Source organism: Anarrhichthys ocellatus, unplaced genomic scaffold, assembly GCF_004355925.1.
Source record: "Anarrhichthys ocellatus isolate YVR2014 unplaced genomic scaffold, GSC_Weel_1.0 scaffold22, whole genome shotgun sequence".
Lineage (NCBI taxonomy): Eukaryota > Metazoa > Chordata > Actinopteri > Perciformes > Anarhichadidae > Anarrhichthys > Anarrhichthys ocellatus.
The window spans coordinates 913,682-927,719 of NW_022280052.1; the positions used below are offsets into that span (position 1 = coordinate 913,682).

A 14,038-nucleotide genomic window follows, 5' to 3' on the forward strand; every position below is an offset into this window, starting at 1 on the left:
GGCGTGACTGACTCTCACACACACACACACACACACATACACTCACTATGAGACACAATGCAGGACCTTCTCTGAGGCTCTTCTGTAAGGCGATGTGAGGAATAACTCTCAAAGGCTTTGGAAACATTTTATAAACACAAATCACCTTCAATAGCTGTCACTGTGCACAGCTTTTCTTAATAGTGGTATCTCTTTGCTTTGAAAGTGAATGTTTCTACACTTCTGGAAACAAATGAGACTCAATAATAACAATGCAGCATTGTCAGCATACTGTAAATTCACATGATTTAGTGAAAGATGATGAAGCATATTGACAACCCAGCTCAAACTTTGCAAGTGCATTGAAATTCTATGACTGGCCATGTGGATGTAATGGATTTAATTTCACAGATTTTTCCTGCACCCAACAGTTATTTCTCCTTTTCTGCTTTTTCAGAAATGATGATGGCCTGATATCTTGGCCAATAATACATCGGATGAATCAGAATTGCTAGGTCTACAATTTTCACCCCCAACTAAAGCCTCGTGCGTAAATGAAAAACATTTTTTTTAAACCAATGAGTCATATTTACTGAGATTCTTCACCTTGATCCAAATCAAAATAATGTGCATCCTTTCTTTTACTGAAGTGCTTCAGGGATTTAAATAACTTGATGTTACTCTCACTAGAAACACACCAATTTAACTTAGAGTCAAAGGAATTGTGCTGCTGACTCATCCTCTCACTCGTTCTGTAAATGTTGCCCCGGTATTAGATTTTGCAAACCTATCTTGTAAAAGGACTCGAAGTCTTTTTATGTCACATTTTCCCAAATTGACAAATGGGAAAATTGCAACTATCCTTCATTTTGCGTTCTTGCCAGCTTGCTTAAAGCTACACTAATGACTTTTTAGGCATCAGAGGGTATAAGATCAAGCTGACAAACCATATCACCATCTTAACCTCTTGTGGCAAATGTGTTAGCAAACACAGCAACTGCATAGATTCATTAGTTCAGTTTTATGTCATCTTGTTTATTTTATGTCCCCTTAAAACTTCCCAGAATGCACCAGGACTATCTCCAACATCTCATTAGAAACGCCTCTTTCTGAAGTAGAAAGAATTGACAGTGACAAGTCCAAACTCTCTTTATGATCCTCATTCCCTAAACATTCAGCAGGCTCATTGACATGTAGACTTTGCATTATAAATGTAAGTCCAGTCGCTAATCATGGTGCTTTTAGCTCTAATTTGGTTTCCACCAAAAGAAAATATTTGGATCTTTAGCCATCAAGATGCTAGTTCATTGGCTACTTTGTCGTTTGCCCTTTGGTGGTGGGTAAGTGGTGTACAGCGGAGTTTAACTTTTTTGCTGAAAATGTTTGCCAACACGGATTGATGAGAGCAATGAGACTCATCCATATAAATAAGAGCTAAAAGAAAACTCACTGGAGCTGAAGCGATTTGTGTTTCTCCATGACTTCAGAACAACGAGTGGCCATTATACTTTACACAAAGTAATTTGACAAAAATAGATGACAGCAGGCTTGAAGAAAACAAGATTAATACTGTGTTGATGCACAAAAACACAAAGTATCCGTACATTCTGAAGTGCTGTGATATAATTCTTCAACAATCATATTGTCTTGTATCATGTGTTCAGGCAGCCAAATGACCACGTCCGTCACAAACAGCATAGCCCTGTGCTTCTGCATGTGTAATAGTAAATTATTATTTTGCTGAGGAAATGAGATCAGAGGGAGAAGTCATTCCAATCAGCTAGACTTTAGCTTTACTGAGCTATTGACCATCCTCAAATCCCTGAAATTTGTCAGCTGATTATTTTCCTATCTTTATGTGAACATGGACAGACTGAGGGCGGTGCATGAATCATAAAGACATTTTTAAAAGATGTTTTTTTATATATATTTATTTTGTCTCATCTATCACTCATTCACTTATTCAGCAGTTTACATTTTAGCCTATCAGCTGGTGCTCTTATCCATATTATCTTACAATGAGCAGGGAGTGGTGTGTGGCCCAAAGACACTTTTACAGGATACGTATTATAACAGATCATGAATGTGTGACAATCCAATTTGTAGATGAACACTCTAATCGTTCTCTTGTGTCAACTTTGACAAGGTTTCTGTCTCTTCATCTGTGTAGTCTCACAACTTTTTGTATGAACACCATTTGTGTAGAAGAGCTTTATATAAACCAAATGATCATTTTAATGTAGGCTCACACCACAGGCCTTTCTGTTCAATTACTGACAGCTGCACCAATCTGATAGCCATACAATATTTCACTTCTGTTTGTAAACCAACACCTCTCCCTTTAGTTTTAGAAGTTTCAGCTGATATTTGCTTTTCATTACTGAATCTCTACCACCTGAGTCAACTTCTTTAATTAAAACTTATTTTTCGTTGGTGTCTTCGTTGGTAAGATAATTAGCCTAATTATAGATAAAATTCACAGAACTTGAATAAAATGCCATTCATGTGAAAAAGAAATGCCACAGCATCTGAATTTGTAACTGGTCACATGTTGAGAAAGAAATCTAAATTGGGGCATTCAAATTTGTATTTTGAGCATAGCCATGTCGTAATTCTTCAGTGTTTTACTCTTCGATGGAATTGAGATTTGATTGCTTAATGCAAGAAGATATTTAAAAATCAGCTCATTTTGCCTCGCACCGAGTCTAATCAGCTTGTGACAAAACTGAAGCATGTAAGGGATGAATCTTGTTTTAATCATTGTTCTCGTAATATTTTGGCATTAAGCCTGCTATGATTTAGTTGAGGCTAAATGTTCTGACATAAAGCGCAAGGTGACAAAATACACAGTCTTAGTGTGATTACGTCTCATATGAGATTAGCCAGACTGGAGGTAGTCTCTCTGCGAGCCTGACGGTCCATGTGTCCAGAAACAGTGAAGATATTCAAAACCTGGTCCACCAATCTTCGTCCGTGCCTTGTCCTCTCAAGCAGGACGACCGCAACAGAGTATATTCCAACACCTACAACTGCAGCTGCCCCTCCAGCTAGCAGAACCACTCCAGAGATGTACATATCATTAAGGGCTTGGCCAGGCTTTGGCATGTGATTAGCCAGTGCCAGGTGTAGTAGAACCCCTCCACAAATCAACAATGACAGCCCTGTAATAAAAACCACAAGCAGGTCAGATAAACCGCCGCTTTTTAGCATATTGATCCGCTGTCGGCTTCGAACGCAATTCATGTCCTGCACAGCTGAGCTGAGCAGTTGTTTGAGCAGGACCCCGAGGGCTAGCAAGCAGAGGGCCGTGCCCACGCCCAGCCGCCATTCGCTTGAGACGCTGGTGGTGGTGGAGAGAAGGCCGACCCCGCCCAGCCCGCAGCCCAGGATTAGAAGTACAGCCACACAGTAGCAGAGCAGAGACTTCCCAGGATCTCTGAACCACCACAGCTCCACCTGTTCCTCCAGGATGCTGTGCTGAATCCGTAGTGGGTCTGCTGGAGCATTTGAAACCAGCTCAGGGCCTCTCGGACTTCTCAGTGGGGCAAAGTTTTCCAGTTCAGGCATCCTGATGCCACTCCCAGCCTGCTCAATGAGGTTGCCTCAACCACCACAAAGAAGACAGAATCCACCAAACAATCCTTTCAGTTCTTATTTCATTCAGTTGGCGGCAAATGTGCAGACAAAATAAATGTAATGCACCAAATGCACTAAGACACTTGACTGAGCTCAGCGTATTGTAGTGTTTTATCCGCCCAAGTCTGCATTCAAAGGTTCCACAATATCGGTTTAGGTCGCTTGGTCCCGTGTGAATGAAAATCCTTACAGCTCACACTGACTGGATACAGAAGTGGATCCAAATCCTCCTTACAGCTTCAACATCCAGAGCAAAGAATCCAAACATCGGCAGAATTTCCAGTATGGAATTTTCCAGGGCGGCAGCATTCACCTGAAGAAGACAGATAGAGATGTATCAGGGTTTGTGCAGTGTGTGATTCCCCTTGCCATGTACACAATTTACAGCAGTTTTTTGTAATTTATAAGCGTATTGCCCAAGGTAAGTTAATTAGCTCACTACGTATAAAATGTATTTATTGAAATGTTACTATGAATTGTAACAGCAGGGTGTAATACATCTAAACATCTCAAAATGTATCACATAACATGATATAGTGCACTTTACAAAACATCGTGTTGAAAGAAACGGACGCTGGTTTCCCATCCTTCATTCCTAAACCCAGCACAACGCACAGTTTAAGGGTTGCTTAGCCAGTTTCAGTAGCTGAGCTCAGTTACGTCAAGGTACACAGAGACTGGTTTTACATGAGCACTAAAATGTGGACTTTAAACTCTCTTTGTTCCGACCATTCATGTGCTCTTTCAACAAAGAAATGCAAGTTTAACATCTGTTTGTTTTGCAAACCGTGTTCTGAAGAAGCCAAGTTAAATTGTAACTTCACCTACTAAAAATCCTGTTTGCGCTAAAGTCCAGTAGTTTCAGTTAACCTGTTGTGGTGAAGTGCATCCCCCGGGTTTGTTCACCTGTAATGCACCTTTGCATTACAGGTGGGTGCTATAGGGCATCCATGTGACCACAGCCAACAGTGATGCAGAGCGTGGTGAGACATGCGTCACTGAAACACCATTCAGCCTGGTGTCAATGTGCTCTTTAAAAATATTATTTTGTGTATCTTTGCAGTATTTAAGATGGATAACAATCCATCACACCAAAGATGCACTCACACACACACACACACACAAACAAACAAACAAACGCACATACACACAGTTTCTCTGATGATTCAAAGTTGCTGCTTTGACAGTGTAAAAAACTAAGTGTGCTGACACTGGCAACCTTTTCTATCTCTCATTATCACTATGCTAATGAGTTGCCACTACACTGGCAGGATAAAACAAGCATCAGCTGCTGATAGAATAAATAATGCCCATCCACACACACAGAATCAAACAGCGAATGCACAAATGTAAATTTTGGTTCTCTCATCCTCCCAAACTAGCTCACCCAATGAAACCCCCCGTTTGTATCTTAAGCCAAGTTCATCTTTCTCTCTAATATGTGTGCATATTCTGTACTGATCTGTACTGCTTGTTCGCATGTGTTTTACCACATATCTGTTAAAGGCTCATCATACCTGCAAACTTAATTATTTTCTAATATGTTCTTTTCTATTCCCCCTCGGCTCTTCCTTTAGTCTTTGCCTTACCTCAGCATATTTAATCTCTACTGTAGTTCGTAACCTCATCACACCCCTATAACACAATCATGTAAACATATAAAGCGCGCACACACACACACACACACACACCCTCAAGGTTATGGCTTTCGACAGCTTGTCTTTTCAAACCTGTCAGCGCTTATATTTCTATTAAAGTCAGCAGTGTGCGGCCCAGGCCCACACGCCCCAACACAGGCTGACAGGAGTAACAGCTTGTCCTCACCGGCCGTCAATATTGCTAACACAAACACCGATCTACAAAATAAAATGAATATGTCGATCTGAACAGGCAGAACATGATCTCACATTTAAACTAGAATATTTTGTTTTGCTTCCTTTTTTCAACCTTTGGCACTTCTAGAAAGCAGTTAAAATGCGGTGACAGAAACACATTTCCATCAGATTTATCCAGCCTGTTTAGAAAAGACTATAAACTAAATGCAAAATAACATTTCTTATTAGCGTGGAGAGGTATGGCCTTGTGCTGAGGCAGAGCGGTAACACTGTGACACAGGGCGATATGAGGTGCATATATATATAAGGTGTGAAATGAAGAGCGAGGTAATTACAGCAGAGAAGGAGGGGTGTTTATTGGCAACATGCTGTTCTGGAAGCTTTTCACATCCTGTATCTGATGGATGATAGTTTGTGTGTGTGTGTGTGTGTGTGTGTGTGTGTGTGTGTGTGTTGAATCACTAATTAATCCCAGCTGGTTTGAGCTCAGTGTCACCGACAGGTAGCACCACAGAAATAGCACAGTAATTGAGGTGTGTGTCTGTGGTTTTTTGTGTCTGAGGTTGAGGCGCCAAGGGTGTTAAGGTGACAAAAACAATATATGTGATACTCCACCACTATAAACCCCTTTGGCTTATTAAAGGTTTGAAAATACCACCTCCCTTCATACAGTTTATGAAAGATTAATTTCCGTTTTATTAGATAGCTCAAAGTAAAGTGAAGCACGGACACAGCCAGGTGATGGAGCGAGAGGCGACGGCATGCAACAAAGGTCATAAGATGAAATCGGAGCCTTAACGACACTTGTATATCATACTCCATGATGTGCTTCTCACTCTGCTTCCCATAGAAACGTACACAAACAAAACTACTGGACTGCGTCTGCCTTTCCTCTTTTATCACTTATATGACCTCTAGACTCTGTCATGTGAGCCGTGTCATAAATGCCTCATAAATATCTTTACAAAAGCACTGACTAACTGCTTTACTCTCCACTGGCCTCCTTTTAAGTACAAGAAAACAGTTAAGGACACACAAACAATTTACAAAACTCCTCATGACTTTGTTTTTCCAAGATACCACAGCGTTCTGGTCATCGGGAATTGAAGTCGCTAAAGGCCCCCGTACACTGTGTGATTTTGGGTTGACAATCATGAGAGAACCCACACAGACCTACACAGAAAATAAGTTGGTGGTACTCTGGCAAAGATGGAAACCTTGTGAAGCTGTACAGATGGATGATGCAAAGGATATATATTTTTCTCAATTTACATCATAGCATTACGATTCACCACCAATCATAGCACAACCCGACATGTCTCAAATTGATAGTGTACCGTGTGCCTTATTAGATCCATCTCCCACTAAACCTACACACGTTCGTTGTTCCTGCACACTCTAAAGGCGACCTTTATTCTAGAGGAAACATTTCAGTCTTCTACACCCGTGCATCAAAAACCTCCCTTATATATTACATCTATCGATGAATTTTTACACCGTAGCTGTGAATTTTCACACAACGCTCTTTGCATATCCATAAATACGGATCCACTGACATGCTGTTGTAACACATTGGAAACTTGCTACTGTTTCTCATTATGAAATATGAATAAGAAAAGAAAGCAGCATTATTGATCCTCTTTATCTTTTCTTTAGGGGAGTTGATGACAACCCAGACTCTTGCAAAATCAAAGGGAAAACTCCAATAAATTTGACAGTTACTTGCTCATGAAAAAACGATGGTTATATCAGCACATTTCACTGTCTAAAGTATCTCACAGAGGCTGTAGAGATCACCAGCGGTCATTATCACAAATTATTTGAAACGGACGCTCTTTCTGAAGAAAAGCCTAAATGCGTTTCTTTTAATTGACAAGAATAATATGTGTGTGCTGGCGCTCAACCCTGCAGTCGAAACGAAAATGACTGAAGACACGCAAACTGCCCAAACGTTCTCTGTTATGCTACTGCACTGAGAGTAATGATGAAAAATCCCAAATCATTCTCTTCCTGTGTCTGCCTCCTTTAGGTTTTCAGCCTGCAAGGTCACCAGAGGACCTGTGCTTTGGAGTAAATACACTATGCTGCACTCCAATTACCTGGGAAGCATTGGGACTCCGGTATTCCCCCCTCTGTTATGTCAGCTCGCTGAAATCACTTCACTGGCCATTAGTGTCTCATTTTATTGCTGATACGTGGTTCTTTTAAAATTTCTAGAATGGCATCATATGCTAATCCAAATGCCGGTCAGCAGACTAGGTTAGAAGACGGCAACAACATCCAGTGAAAGTTGAGTAGCCAAAACCTTGCTTCTAGTCAGGAGAATGAAACTGAAAATGCCTTGACACAAAGTCCATGTTGGGACTAGGTAGCAGAGGTGTAATGCACACCGTTACAGCTTGGATAAAGGTATGCATGCACACCTTAGGATGCTCTGACTTGAGTCCCACATGAATCTCCTCATTGCTCTCAGGGAATTGCTTCTTCTGCCTTATTGAAGTGTGGGAAGCACAATGAAAAAATTGAAAAAAATCCCTCCCGCGTGTTAATTTGCCAGTAAAAATGGTAATAATGAAAAGAAAATGTGGGGCTTAGAGTGAAACTTAAACAACACTTTCGACTGAGGAGTGTGTTTTCCTTCAGCGTTTTTAGATCAGTCTTCTTCTGGTTTCCTGTTTCTTTTAAATGATGTTTGCAATATTTAGAATTTTGCCAATGTTCGCATCTTCTCTCCACACAAACATGGAGCCAGTTATCTCTGCCAAATAATCAAAGCAACAATATGTCAGGCACAATTTGGGGGGTTTTGAAACTCCTGCTGTGGGCTGAAGGGGAGTCCACGGGAGATTGGGCGATGTGTTGCCGTGGTGACAAAGCAATACGCTCTTCCTCTGTCCTTCCTGTCCCCGCCCCCCCCACGCACACTCACACACCACCCCCACTGTCCTGTAGTCAGGCGTTGATTCTCTTAGCGTCCCCACGGGCCAGGAGAAGGGTCAGGGTTGGCTCCATCTGTCTATATGATGGGCATTGGTGCCAAGCGCCACGGGGGCTGGAGGGAGAGGAAAGAAGGCTTGTGTTGAGTAGGAGGGTAACGGATGTTTCTGAGCTGTCATCTGGGACTCCGATGGGGCAAAGGCTGAGGCTGAAGCTGGGGCTGGAGAAAGGGAAGGGGCTGAGGGAGTGTGATAGGGATAAGGGGTTTAGAGGTGATGGGGCTGAGGATGGAGGGATAGGCTCGGGGCTAGGGATAGTGCTGATACTTCACTGCTGCTCCTGGGTTTGCAAAAGGGGCGGGCAAAGAGAAATTATGCTTAATAGGGTCTTTTTCCAGACTTCTCTTCTCTACAGTCACAATGGACAGCAGAGGCACCCGCGGAGGCTCCCTCTGACCGGAAACAGTGAGGAGACAATGGCCGAGTCAGTGTCACTGTCCTCGCTCTGTCAGGGATCACAAGGGAAAACCTAAGACAGAGAGAGGGAGAAAGAAAGACCTTTACATCGGCTGCACATTCTGTACAGTAAACTCACCTATGGCTCAGCTTTGCAGGGCTTATCTATAGTCCTCCCCTGTTCTGCCAATGGCTTACAATTTATATCCCTCCAACAGAAATTGCATCAATTTGTTCAAATCTGAAAGACGTTTCATCTCTAGAAACTATTTGTCTTTTATTGGATTGTCTGACTCAATGGCCCAATCAAAATTAGAGCCACTCAAACACAGCAATATGGCGTTAGACAACAATTACACATTGCATGGATTGCCATGCAATTTTGTACAGACATTCCATGGCCCTCAAAGGATGATTCCTAATGAGTCTGATGATCCCCTGACTGTTCATCCAGCGACAACAGCAAGTCAAAGTATTCACATATTTAGTAAAAAAGATCTAAAAATCTACTTGATGGATTGGCACACAATTTTGTGCAAACATTCATGGTCGACAGAGGACATAATGCCATTGTGAGCATGTTAGCATGCTGCACACTAGCATGACTGTACACTCTTAATCTTAACGGCCATAGACATTGCTGAAGACTTTAAACAGACCTCTCCTGTTTAAATTCTCCCTCTGACTTCTGGCTCCTCTCAGATGGTTTAATTCCACCCTTTCTGAGAGAGCTCATTTCTCAGCTTATGGCACAGCATCACCCCAAACAGTGTGACCAGCCAAGACTTGCCCCCCTCTGACACCTTATCCACACAAAAACAGGCCCACACTCATCTCTATATGCCCCCCCCCTCCAATCTTCCTTATCTCCCTAGCATTCCACGCCTTCTTTGCTTTGTTCTACCTCTCTCCTCTGCTCCTCGTTCTCACCACCAATTCTCCTTTATCTGCTAACCTATTATCTCTCTGCTGTCTGCTCTGGCGTTTTGGTGTCGGAGAGAGAGTTGTGTGCATAGGGTCAGGGGGATTACTTGTCTTTGCCACATATCCCCCTCTGGCTCCAGGTAATGCTGCCTGAGTCAAAGCCCCTGTAGCATTCAAGCAAATACATATACACAGTGTGCTGCACCCGTTTTCATGCTGTGGTGTTTACATTGTTTTTTCACAGAGACTGTGGTGTCATTACCCCCTCATCCCCTCTTGTGTCTACTCGCCATCATTCCCAGCAGTACAAATCCACATCTTCATCTACCTACAAAGTTATTCAGTATTGTTAAACCCCAAGCACAGACAAACTGAACATCATGCTGTATTTAAGAAGACTTAAAACTAGCAATTGAGACCATAACCTAATGATTAACATGTTTACTGAGGTAATAAATTAAGTGAAAAGTCGGGTCACTTTTTCATAAAGTTCTATTTTTGCAACTAGAGGAGTCGCCCCCAGCTGGCTAATTGAAAGAAAGCATTTCTGCATTGGCTTCACTTAGACCCGGAGGTTGCTGCCTGCTCCCAACACAAACACACATTAACCCACACATTAACCCACACATTAACCCGGATAAACCAAACATTATTCATGTAAGTGTGCAGAAAGCATTTTCAACAGGTTATCTAATATGATATTTCACATTTTGTTAATGGAGCTTGCTCCTCTCAGTAGACACAATTGTAGCCCAGCTCAGTCCAGTTTAGCATGAAGGCTTTGGGTCACATTCAGCCTGTTTACTATGGCAGGAGCCAAATGGGGCTCCTATGTGCTGGGCCCAACTCAAAATGGCTTGAATTTCTACTTCCTTCAAATAGTCTCCATCACCAAACTACAGCAAATAAATGCTGATTTAAGCTGTGTCGGTCCCTGCAATGGAGGAGTGACTGTTGATTATGAAAAAAGAAAAAGAAAACCTCTGAGCAGCCAGTTGTTCTCCTCTGTCGTGCACAGCTGCAATATTAAAACGCTAATCAAATCACCAATTAACATGCTGGTCCCCTTCTGCTTCACTCCTGCTGACGATGGGAAAGAGGCTGCCTTCTTTTTTTCTGTCTTTTTTTTAGCCCTCCTCCCTTCCTCTTGTGGGTTCAGAGGTGATATTCAGCATATTCTAATTTGATATTGGCTGTCTAGCGATAATGATTGTAATGAATGAGATGGCTGGCTCAATGTCTGGCTGTCTATCTTATTTGTTGACTGTCTGAAATGAAGTCTCTTTACTGCAGCAGCACCTTAGGTTGAAAAAGTAGTGGTTTGAAATTGTGTACAGACATTAATGTTCCCTGGAGAATGAAACACTGACTTTGATGGTCCCGCTTTTATTTTATTTTCTGAATTCTTAATTGAATGGATTGCCATGAAAATTGATTATTTATTATACCTCAAAGGATAATTTGTAATAATTTTGGTGAACTTTTGAGACTTATTTGTTTTCTTGCAGAGAGCTGACAGAGAAGATTGATAGCACTCTCATGTCTGTACGATGCTAGAGCCAGCAGCTGATTAGCTTTGCTTAGCATTAAGGAAACAAGGTAATGGAATCTGCCTACCAACACATCTAAAGCTCACTAATTAATACTTTAGGTGAAAAAATCAATTCCCTGTTTTACAGGGGGTTATGTGCCAGACTACTACTTGTCCCGGCTAAGAAATAGCCAAATACCTAAAAGAACTAAGGACTTTCTCTCAGCCTCAGCTCTTTGTGATTAGTGCTAATTAGCAAATGCTATGCTCACAAGCTAAACTAAGGAAGTAAACATGGTCAACATTATACATGTTAAGCATCAGCATATCTTTGTGAATCCATATTAGCGTGCTAATGTTAGCATTTAGCGCAGGACAGCCTCGCAAAGCGTGTCTTGTCATGAAACATTTCAGTCTAAAATTATAATTAGCACTTTGAGAGAGAATAACTCTCCCAAACACAAACATGTCTTGGCCAATGTCATTCTTTACCAAGTCTCATTATGTTGAATTGGTTGAATTGAATTGATTATGCTTACAGGTGGATACATTGTAGGCCGAGGGACAGAGGTGGACAGTCGGTACAGCTGGTATTGAAAACACACTCCATGTCTGACTCTGTATCTGCTGACTATGAAACAAAACACCTCTCGGGATATTTAAGATTCTGTCCTACTGTCTACTCCACTCTTTGTCTGGCATCCATGTCACACACACTCACACACAAACACAAACACACACCTCACCTATACAGACCTCTCCATATAACTCCTCCACTTTGCCCGGTCACACACACACTCCCCAATTCACTTTGTTTTCCTCCTCCTGTTCTTTCATCCAGCGCTCTGTGTTGACTCCAGGCTCTTTTCTAATCACATGTATCACATGTTGTTTTCGGCCTGACTTGTTTTTGAGTGTTTGATCTGTAAAGTATATTTGGTGTAGAGACTGACAGTGTGTAAGCCACTTCAGATGCCCTGTCATGATTTATCTTTGGTCTTTAGATTAGTTACAGCGTATTTATACGAGCAAGGCGTCACAGGGGGTCATGCATGGAGGGTGTATTGATCCGTTCCAATGGCAATAACTTGAATAGAGTATTGATACCACGTCCTCCCTTTGTGGTTTATGAATTTTCCACAATGGAGCAAAACTGAACCCAGAGTACACGACAGTAGCCAGTGATTTGATGATCTACAGTGCTACACAGTATTATGTGCACTTGATAACTGTGGACCATCCTGATGGTACAAAGGTTATAGGGTGTGATACAGTGTCAACATGTTTTACTTCCTTGTTTTTAATGTGGATGCCTTTGTCAACTCATTCGTTCGGGGAAAGTCCAGAACACACTAATGTTATATTGCTACTACTGGGGGGAAAGTGTCACGATAACCCAGTTAGCATATAATTCTGTTTTAATTAAGAATAGATGTATTTAGGTGCTTCTGAATATACATTATTGTCTGCTAATGCATTAATTCATTATGCTTTATAACTCAGTTGCAGGTTAGAACATTAGAGTGAGTGGTGAGTAAAATATGGATTTTGTCACAATTGTATCAATATTGTAGGCTTCCAGCAAGTCCTCACAAGCAACAGATTGCTTTTCATCTCAAAACTTTGGATGGCTTTGAAGATATGTGAAGTTTGATGTAGTAAGACATTGATAAAAATAAAAATTAACACGAATACTAATAATACAACATGAAAAAAAGAAATACTAAAACATCAGTCAATTATAGATTAAATATATAAAACAAAATAAAATAAACAAACCTTCTTATACCCTTTGCCTAAAGACAAAAAAGAGAATATAAAGACACCAACATACTGGGCTGTAGGTAAACAAATGCATGATTTTAGTGACCTTTAGTTATTACAGCATTTCACAATAACGTTATACATTTTTATTGTATATCACCACGTGATCCATGTTCAGTAAAAACTCACTAGGTTATTTAGTGCCAAATAGGCTCCATGTATTCTTATAATTCAGTAGGCTAATAACAACTTTAAATGTTACCCAAAAATAAGTTTAAAATGAAAATAAAGAAAACGACTGGATAAAATGAAAAGGTGTTTGATTAGAAAAAGTTATAACGGGGCAGTCCCTGTCTTTCTGTATCTTACCTGCACACAGCTGCGCACACTCGGTCTCTTTAATCGTGCCGATCAATTTCGTTTTAAATCCTAATTTCCCACCCTGTGTCCTCCACGGTTGCAAAGTCTCAGTACCACCAATCGTCGCATGCCTGCTTGCCTTCACCCTTTTCGGATCAAAGTGTCCAGAGTAGCCTAATGCGATAGGAGCAAATGAAGGTGCTCCGTTTCCTGCCTCCGCTTCTCTGAAGCCTTTCGGTCTCTCTGCCTCTCCACCGGACGGACTTTCCCCGTTTAATGCAGGTGTGGCCGCGCACGGCGGCAGGAGACGTCGATGGGAGGGAACAGAGAGTCGGTGGATCGACCTCCGCACCGCCGAGGGTCTCCGTGGGGAACCACAGCACATGACACGGGGTGTGACAGCTCTTATGAATAAAAGCCACACTGTAATTGTGATATCAGCCGATGAGCTGCAGGCATTGTCTTTTTTTTGTATATAGAGCAGAAGTGGTTTAACCCATTCAGTCTCTAAGGAGGAAGAAAATCACCGTGCAAAGCTCACCAATAACGCCTAGTATTGATTAATTGATATGGTTTGAATAAAGTCATAATTAGTTTTTCTGCTATCTGTCACTTCA

The 14,038-nt window shown here is 41.5% G+C and overlaps 1 protein-coding gene across 4 annotated transcripts; it reads right to left on the reverse strand.

The window, feature by feature from the left end:
* Positions 1-113: 113 nt before the first annotated feature.
* On the reverse strand, positions 114-13,786 carry tmem125a (transmembrane protein 125a). Of its 4 annotated transcripts, none has more exons than XM_031859473.1 (3): positions 13,431-13,786; positions 8,380-8,915; positions 114-3,928 (listed from the first exon to the last, which is right to left on the reverse strand). In XM_031859473.1, exon 3 carries the CDS (start codon positions 3,544-3,546, stop codon positions 2,848-2,850), a length of 699 nt encoding a protein of 232 aa, XP_031715333.1. In that variant the 5' UTR covers positions 3,547-3,928; positions 8,380-8,915; positions 13,431-13,786; the 3' UTR covers positions 114-2,847. The 4 variants fall into 4 exon arrangements, with proteins under 4 accessions (XP_031715333.1, XP_031715332.1, XP_031715331.1 ...); XM_031859472.1 differs by having other exon boundaries at positions 7,874-8,915; XM_031859471.1 differs by having other exon boundaries at positions 7,550-8,915.
* Between the last annotated feature and the right edge of the window lie 252 nt (positions 13,787-14,038).